Here is a 9,641-nt window from a genome sequence, read left to right on the forward strand (position 1 = left end):
ATAATCAGAACCCTGAAGAAAAATATTTCGGCTGCTTTTTTCTGGGCAAAATCATTGCACCTGAAGCAGTAACTACCACAGAATGGTGGTTTAACGACGTTTTCAGACAAATAAATTTCTGTGTCCAAAAACGAATAAAATCGGGTGAATACTTTTCTTGGAGTGCCTACAGAGTGGACGCTTAGAGCCATACGTCATAATTTTTTTCGAACACCTGATTGACTTTATGCTGGATGTATCGGTTTTCTCAGAAAGAATCTATATAATAGTATACCTTCTTGCCTGTGACTGTATATAATAGATGCAATACTTCCTATTTTTAATTAAATGAATTTCCAGTATATAACTTTATCTCGCGAGAGTAAAGCCCTTCCCTACTTATTTACTGATAATTTTGTGTTATACAATTATGATCTCAAGTAATTTTTTGATGCAACTTATAGTTTCATTGCTTCACATTTGACCTCAAGTATTTTCTTATCCACATATTGGAATGATGAGAAGTTTCAATAAATTATTTATAATCATGTTTTGAGCATAGTCACGAACTTTGGGATAATTATTTTCTGTCTAATTTGACTCGATTAAATTGGTTTTTCACCAACTATTCAACTTTGATAAATGTTTGTCTAATTTAGTTACTGACTATAATATTTTCGCCGAACTTCAACCTTCTTACTTGATGCATTTTGGTAGTTCATTTACTTTTGCAAACCTCCCATTGCATGCCCATCAGTTGCCAAAACAATTTATAATTTCGCATATAGTATATAATTCAAATTATTATTGTTGTTGTCAGCAAGCGCTTTTATCAAGCACTGCTTTTTACTAATAATTTGTGAAGACTTTTGTTAGTGCTGCCTCCGTTGTTTCTCACGTTTTTACACTTCAATGTGTTATTTCAGTAGTTCAAGTAGAATTTTGTAATACTCGCGAAAACGGTATACATACCATATGTATGTATATACCGGCACTTAACACAAATAGGTATGCACCAATTAACACTCGATCAAAGAAGTGAAGGCCAATAGCTGAAGGACTAAGTGTGTTCAATGACTGCCCGATGTACCCAAGCAGCCGATAGACAAGAAGCATTCAAAACCATTTATTTAATTTGCATAAAATAGTTTAACAATTTATATCTCATTTCATGACTGATTAATGTTAGGTTGCCAGTTTTGACAATCTCAATGGCGGCAATGCATCTCCAAGTGATTTTGAGTTCTTCAGAATGTCTATTCGTCAAAGTCAGAGCATATGTTGTTAAATGAAATTGCATTACAGATGGTTTTCGACCTAAAATCAAGCCTGAGAGGAGAATGTTCGCAGTAGATATGTATTACTTGAAGACATACAAATTAACGATAAATTGCATTGACTAATAATACCTCAAGCTCTTGACGAAAGGGAGCTGCTTTTATGCCGCGATTTCTGTATTTGGGATCCCAGCAAAACTGATGCGGCTATGTAACGTTGAACAATAACAAAAGCTCCATCAGTATCGGGATGGACTTCTCCGAGCTGTTCCATACCAAACGAGGTTTCACTATCGTCCGACTTCTTCATTCTACTCCTGGAGAAAATTATTTGATCTGCATATAAAAAGTACGGCGCCGTTAGTTCTGCATTATCCAGACTGGGTAAGGAAGAGAAGCAAATGGGTCTTGTAGTGAACAATGCCAAAACGAAATATATCCTGTCATCAAAGAAACATCGTCGAACTCGCCACCTGGCTTCTACGTCACTGTTGACAGTCTTAAATTCGAAGTCGTAGATAATTTTGTCCATCTTGATACTCGTAGAACTAAAGTCTCTCTCGACAAACAAAAACCAAATTCTACAAATCAATCATCATCCCGTTCTGGTGTAGCGCAGATGAGTTTTCGAGAGGTTTTGCGGAAGATTTATCATCCTTTGCACATTGGCAACATGGAATACCCCAATCGATGGAACAATGAATAGTCGGAGTTATAAGACGACATTGACATAGTTCAGCGAATTAAAAGACACCGTCTACCCTGACTAGGTCATATCGTCCGAATCAATGAAAACATTCGAGCTCTGAGGGTATATTCGATGCAGTACCCGCCGGTGGAAGCTAAGAAGAGGAACACCTCCACACCGTAGGAAAGACTAGGAGGAGAAAGACCTGGGTACACTTGGATCCTCCAGCGAAAATTAAAAACGAACTGGCGCGCTGTAGTAAACTGGGTTTTTACTGCCTAAACGATGTCTACGTCAATAAAGAAGAAGAATTGCACGGAGAAAGTTGGAAGGAAATGCGTTATCAAGGAATAAATTTTGACTTTTGAAATCACTATAACATTACTGGGGACACAATTTTCTACGTCTAAGTCGTGGGTGCAATTGTCATTTATAAGCCGATAAATTAAGTACTTAGATTCACCGCCCGATAACAGCGTTATCGCAAGAAATATATCTGTCGTCTAGTATATTCTGGTAGATGGCTATCAAAATTTTAGCAGAATCGGACTCGTTACTTTTGTTTTAGGCACCACGGATCATAAAAGGATTGTAAAAAAATGTAGGTTGTGATTCGACAATTGCTTTTCGAAGGGAAATCATTGATTAAAATTAAGCAGCGCACTGATGCGACCATCAAAAATGGTTTATAAATTTTCAAAGTGTTCATACGTTTTGTTTTAATTTGCAACTCTCCATTTCCCAATCTGTAATTAGCAGACAGCGGATTGAAGATGCACGAGATATCGGCACTCATCGCAAAATACTACGAGGATCATATCAGGCATTACCTAAGAAAGATGTGGGCTCGGTCGACCACCACTTACAGGATCATCGCCTGCCTGAAGAAGTGCCGATTTATTGGGTTGTTACGATGATAAATTGCTGGAAAATAATCCATCTGTCGAAAAAAGCAATTGGTTGAAACTAGGCTATGAACTTCTATCCTACCCATCGTATTGTTCAGTCTAGACTTTGTGGCTTCTTTTCCAAACTTGAAAAAAAAACACTTGCCGGTCAGAAAGTTAAGTCGCCGTCATCGAAGTCTATTATGAATAAGCTGGAGAGTCGATGTATCGGTTTGTTATTTTAGACTACTTGTTTGCCCACCCCTATGGATTGATTTCATATTCTTCTATTGGATTTAAATAATTTTAATATCTCACATTTTATTTATTAATTTAAATAACCGAAATCAATAACTTATTTACTTGGGTTCTGAAAAGTGACTTTGCGCATGCCTGAGGTACTTTTGAGTTAAGTCCACTAACCTCCAAGCAGCAGCAATGATAACCAACTGCAAAATGCATACAGTGCCTGACGGAAAAATGTTTCTACACTAAAAATAATCAATAACTTTTGATTTTGTACCGCCTCATCAATACATTACTTTGACCGCCCGGGATTTTATAATGCAGTGATTGTTTGAAATAAATAGTGGAAATCATTTATAGAAATGTACTTCGGAAACTCGGTCCAGGCTGCCAAAACTACTAAAATATCGTCATAAAATGCTAATTTGATGTTAGTTTTGAATTATAAAGATCAAGCGAATATGAAGGGTGGTTAATAAGAGAAATCAGTTTTTTATTAAAAGCTTGTTCACACTTTAGAGTCTTCTTCTTCATTATGTCTTCAATTAACTTATGCGAAACAAAACCCGCACCCTTTTATCCAAATCTTCAGTTAAAATTCTATAAATAGTGGATTGTGTCGTTTATTTTAAGCCAACGGTCCACAGCATTAGCAAACATTTCGTGGACTTTTTCCAACAAGTCAGCATTTATTAGTAGCTTCTGGCATTTAATCGTCATTTAAGTCCTCACAACCAAATCATGCCTTTCTTGTTGCGGTACAGCCATGCTGGCAGTTATTAACGACAATTGCGGAGCTTCTCTTCTTTTTTACCGGCTTGATTTTTTATTAAAGAGAAGATTTTTCCATCTGAAAGATGAAGATGGCAAAGGTATATTAACCTCGAAAACAAAAAATTGGTTCAAACAATTGGAATTAATTAAAATACTCCATGTTTCTCTTTAGTTGAGCCCATCTTTCTTCAAAACTGCGACATAAGCGATGAACTTTTTTCTTTTTTTGTTATTCGTTGGATGAACTTATTTCGTCTTTAGTATTTCCTTTAATATGCTGATAAATTGTTAAACATTGATCGTCCCTGTCTCGGGTTTCTAGCCACAGTTGTAAGAGATCTTCGTTCCTAAAACATGAATGGCTGAAATAACCGAATTTTCAGATGTAGAAAGTAGTAGCAGGCAAATGAGATTAAATACTAATTACAGATATTGAGAGAACATAGTAATGTCTATCCGCCAAACCCAGCCAAATTTTTATAAGTCTAATCAAATATTAAAGTTCGTATTTTACAAAATAATGGTAACTAATGTATACTTAAATTAATCTAAAAGCACTCAGTTTGAAGTATGATGAAGTATGATTTACTGGAACAACAATTCGAAACATATACAATAATAGCACTGCTGTAATCTTAAATTCACTCGGCGACAATTTTATACCAACTAACGCGCAGCAGAAAATACAGCATTTCGTTATTTGAAGTATGTGCTTCTAATATGCATACAATACCTATAAAAAAAAGGACTTTACTTCAAAGTGAAAAAACGCCTTTTTGATCTTAGAAACCATAGTGGTCCAATTTGAAACCAAATAAACTAGTTATACAAGTAATACATTTTTTTCTATTGACATGGCTATAACTTTAACGTCTCTCATCTGTTTTTCATGAAGTTCAGTCATTTTTGGGATACACCTTGTAGATCCCCTCTCTGTATTAGAAATAAACAAAAACGAGACCTTCATTTGATCTAAATGTCAAAAAAAAATGTATTACTAATTTCAACATCAGAATATGAATAATATTCACATTTGTTTATGTACGTGTCTGTATTAATTATAAGATATGAATATACATATGCATAATATATATCAATTATTGCAACATATTTGACACAGACCGATCTATTAAAAATGTGCGCGTAAACTCAATCGGTAAATATTTTTACCCCAGATTGCTACAAGCTTCTTATGTTCGTATGAAATTTGAACTACATATCGTCGTACCAAAAGACCTACATAAATATTTTGCAAAAACGAGCTGAGAACCCTATATTGTTCAAGCCCACTATTAATGGTGATGAGACGTGAGATTATGAATATGACTGTCCAACAATATAGCAAATCCTAAATTAGCCGAAGTCGAATAAACTAAGATTCGCTGAATACACTGCAGGTCATCCCAGTCGAGGATTCTAACGAAAGTATGGAAATTTAATAATGCGTGAGCACAATTCTGCCTATTTTGAAAGCGATAATAAAGATTGTTTCGCAGATTGATGGATTTATTTTTTGTTTAATGACTTCTCGCTGAAGCATAAACCTCAAGAAGTTTTTCCATCCTTTACCTCCTCACACAACTGATGTTGACTTTGTCTAGTTCACGTAGACCTCCTTTACCAGACTGTTTATTTTTTTTTTGGCCGCGGCTTCTACTTTCTTACGTGTTGCTGTCAATATGCATATACATAGCTACATCTATATTCTATACATAGAAAACAATGTACAAGATACAGAATAAATTTAATAATTCTTTTTGGTTTGGATGGTTTTTACGGCAAGAAAATTTCGAAGAATTTCCGGGATACCTCTAAAAACAGCCCTCTTATTTCTCCCATATAAACGAACGAATATTGGTTTGTTAGTAACGCTAAGAGAACGGCTGCACCAATCTTGATGACATTTTCAGAGGTTATTCGTTGTGGATGGGGGAAGGTTTAAAAATAAAAATACCATGTACCTTTCATGAGGAAAAGTCGGAAAATAGGATGGTTCCAAAAAGTAACTCTTTTCCATACACATTTTTTTTTTAATTTTTGTTTGTTTTGTTTTTCAATATTTTTATTTGTGAATTATTTGAATCAATCAATTTCGGTCTCTTGCTTTTTTATACCGGCTATTCAAAAGAGAAATTATTGAAAATTATTCACTGAAAACTTTACGTATGTATGTGTGTTTCACGCAAAGTGATCAATTGCAGATTGATATTTGTTACGAAGCCCTAATATCGGCCGGCGTTTTTTTTTTTTTTTTGGTAGGCAAGGCAAGAAGCACTTCCAGGATGCGAGGACATACATGCGGAATTATGGATGGTGGTCAATCAACAACACGATCGTCGCGATGTCATAGCACAACTTTTCAAACAACAGTTACGATGTTTGATGGTGCTGTTGGAAGCTAGATGTACTCTGTGGAGTGGCAAAAGAGAGGTTTTCCGCGCGTACACATTCTTCTTTTGATGGTGGTTACACCAGATCAAATTGGTGAAATCATTTCTGCGGAAATTCCTGATGCAGAGAAAGATCCAGTAATATTCGAAGTGGTGAAAACCAATATGAACCTTTCAAATATTACATTGCCTTTTCGGTTTGTATGGCTAACAATAATATCCATCATCCACTCCATCGTCGAAGCTCACCGGCCGACAATTTAGAAGAATCAATGTCGAAGGTGACAACTCACGGATCGTACTATATTCACCACTAGTTCACATTCAAAACTCATATCAATCTTGAGTATTGAAGTTTGGAGTAATCGATCAAATACGTTTCCAAATACGTCACTAAAGGAAGCAACATGACGGTTATTGGTCTTGAACGAGATGAGATCAGCAAATGAGTATATTTCAACTCAGAGAATACAGTACAGCCAATGAAAGCACCGCCAGCAACAAAATTAATTCTAGGAGACTTGCGCTTAAACAAATCCACTAATCGTCTTAAAGACGACGCCGTGAATTATCCAATGCTATTTCTAAATTTTTTGTTGAGGCTTGGTATGCCACCGCATAATTTGCGTCTCAAAGTTGGATATTTTGTTATTATGTTTCGCAATCTTCATGCACCGAAACTGTGTAATGAAATCCGACTGCCTGTGACGCACCTATCGAATACAAGTTCACAGAATGCTTGACTCTACGAATTCCTTTGAGTTCCAATGATTAGCCATTTCGGTTCAAACGTATTCCGCTACCAATGAAAATTGCATTTGAGGTGACGATCAACAGGACACAACTTGGCTTGCCAAGTTTGGAAGTGCTATGCTTTCCACACGGTCAGATATACGTGGCGTGCTCACGAGTTTGAAAACCATTTTTTCTGTACACCGAAACAGAAACCAAAAAATGTGGTTTATCAAGCTGCGTTACATTGAAAAAAATAAAAGAAATGATAAATTCAACTTTCTTTTCAGTTCAAAACAGATAATTTCACGCAAGACAACGGCTGTGGGGTCAGCTAGTATTATATATAAATTAAGAAAGTTGAACCAAAATAAAACGAGGCAATGCATACGTGAGAATATAGCAATAGGTATACATACTACTAATTATGAGGAACAAAATAATAAGACTGCTAAAGTCAATTTCCGGAAAAGCCTTAAATGTATTATCGTGGTGCAAACACCAAGAGCTGTCGGCCCATAATTCCTCGAATATCTTTCCGCAAACGACTCATAACACCCAAATAGAAAGAATACTATTGACACTTTGGCCAGTCAGAAGGAATTCGAAAGGCACCACATTTCGATCATCAAAGAAAGCTGCCAACAAAACCTTGATTTTGACCTGTTCCGACGTGGTTTTATCGGCTTCGGTCCAGCCTTGACTCGTTTGATCGTCTGTTTCCGGGTCATAAGCATGCATCCAAGACCCATCGCCATTGGTAATGTGTTCTTGGAATCTTGGTAGTCGGAAACATAGTTTCACAGCCATTAACGCGACGCTGTTTTCCGAAAAAATTAAGTTATTTTGCAAGCAATCGTGCTTTCACTTTTCTTAGGCTCAAATGATCTTCCAAAATGGTGTTCACTGATCTTTCTGATATTCCAACGATGCCAGTAATAAGTCGATTTTCAAGCACCCATTCTTTTATTTTCTTGAAACACTTGCTCACGATTAACAAGGCCAAAAATATTTCCAAAATTCTGAACATTTCGGCACCAGAAACTTGATTGCGCACACTAATGTTGTGTTATTGGACCTTTTTTGTTGAATAATTTCTTTCATAGTAAAAATCGCCGAATAGATTTCTGTATTTCACGCTTGTCATGCTAAACACTAATGATTTTTATGATATAACATTTGGCTTAGATATCACTGACATTTAAAAAAAATATTTCGACGAATAGATTTTAATTAAAAAGTCTTACTACTTTTTGCCCACAATAGTATATGTACATTACAAATTATTTCGGGGCATAAAGCAAAAATGTATCGAGATAAATGCACAGCTCCAACGGAAAACGCTTATGCGGCCATCTACATCTCAAATTCATAACATCTGTATTATCTCTTTCCGATGATCGCTATAACTCAGCGGCTAAATTCTAGCCGCTAAAAGATACTGTTGCTTCAGCTTACACCTTCAGTACTTTGGCAATGCTCAGACAGTAATAAAGAACTGAGAGTGAACGCCTATAAATCATTGCTATAACAAAAGCAGCAGGCGCATGGTTTTAATTATTGGAGTCATTACAGTTATTTGTTAAATTAGAAAAGTAATACCAATAACTCTCGAAAGTTAGAAAGACATTATAGTGCGCAGGTGTGTGTTTGTGATATGGATCATCCGGCCATGCGCTACGATATGCAGAGCAAAGAGGTGAGCGGCCGATGCAAGAGCGCAATCATATGTAGATAACAAAGCAAAGCATTGTATTACGGTTTATTTATTTACAGCTTATCTTAGCCCATTGCCAATACGTTTCACTACCAACGGTGCTTATAGAGGAGTTTGGTGAACGCACGGAATATCTGGACTGCAGTCACAATCGGCTGATGAACCTCACGCACTTGTATGAGTTTAACAATTTGAAATATCTCATTCTGGACAACAATCGACTGCACGAAGCACACTTCGAACAGATGCAATGGGCGCTGCCGAAAGTAAAGGTGCTCATGTTGAACCGCAATGAGGTGAAATGCAAATATGATATTCGTATGAAAAGAATCATTAATTACCTTTATATGTTGTCTCTTGCTTTTAAGCTGATGGATCTGCAGAAGACTATTCAACTTTTGGCGAGCATTTTTCCAAATTTGGAGTATCTCAGTCTACACGGAAACCCTATATGCCCCGATGAGTTGGAGCTGCAGCCATTTTGTGAATACGTGGATTATGAATATGAGTATTACAGGTAAAAAGTAGTTAACCAGTTACAATGAAATATACATATTTGTACTATATTTACCAGGTCGCAGATTTCAAGCGCTTTTGGGAAACTAAAATTCCTAGATCATCATGATCTGCAGAGAAAAGCGATGTCACGTTCGCCGAACACATCACGACATCAAAGGACACCCAATAGAAAGTTTTGGCCTATAGCAAAGAGTGATTTCTCAAGAGAGAGCAGCCAATCTGTTACCGAAGGTTTTACGTTCGGTAGAGAAATTTTGATATACATTTTCCGTATTTCCTCATACTGATTTGTGAACTATTTTCTAGGTAAATTGCTTCCATCGAAAATTCGTAGTTTAATACAAAACGGCGAATCAGAGGATATATACAGAATTACAAGTAAAGATTTGTAAGGACCGATCAGAATATACAATAAAAAAAACGAAACAAATT

At 36.2% G+C, this 9,641-nt stretch overlaps 1 protein-coding gene across 2 annotated transcripts; it reads left to right on the top strand.

Moving 5' to 3' along the window:
- The first annotated feature begins 8,441 nt into the window (after positions 1 to 8,441).
- LOC108965490 (leucine-rich repeat-containing protein C10orf11 homolog) lies at positions 8,442 to 9,641 on the top strand. Of its 2 annotated transcripts, none has more exons than XM_018927946.1 (5): positions 8,442 to 8,672; positions 8,750 to 8,986; positions 9,059 to 9,207; positions 9,265 to 9,452; positions 9,516 to 9,641. In XM_018927946.1, the coding sequence occupies exons 1-5, from the start codon at positions 8,631 to 8,633 to the stop codon at positions 9,599 to 9,601; spliced, it is 702 nt and encodes a 233-aa protein (XP_018783491.1). In that variant the 5' UTR covers positions 8,442 to 8,630; the 3' UTR covers positions 9,602 to 9,641. The 2 variants fall into 2 exon arrangements, with proteins under 2 accessions (XP_018783491.1, XP_018783492.1); XM_018927947.1 differs by having other exon boundaries at positions 9,059 to 9,198.

The sequence above is a fragment of the Bactrocera latifrons genome, unplaced genomic scaffold (assembly GCF_001853355.1).
Source record: "Bactrocera latifrons isolate USDA-ARS-PBARC rearing strain unplaced genomic scaffold, ASM185335v1 scaffold_140, whole genome shotgun sequence".
Taxonomy (NCBI): domain Eukaryota; kingdom Metazoa; phylum Arthropoda; class Insecta; order Diptera; family Tephritidae; genus Bactrocera; species Bactrocera latifrons.

Excerpts from the sequence above, each read along its gene's own strand:
- LOC108965490 (XM_018927946.1), top strand. The coding sequence starts at position 8,631 with ATGGATCATCCGGCCATGCGCTACGATATGCAGAGCAAAGAG. Across the intron at positions 9,208-9,264 it reads TATGAATATGAGTATTACAG|GTCGCAGATTTCAAGCGCTT; the intron begins GTAAAAAGTAGT and ends TATATTTACCAG. Across the intron at positions 9,453-9,515 it reads TACCGAAGGTTTTACGTTCG|GTAAATTGCTTCCATCGAAA; the intron begins GTAGAGAAATTT and ends ACTATTTTCTAG.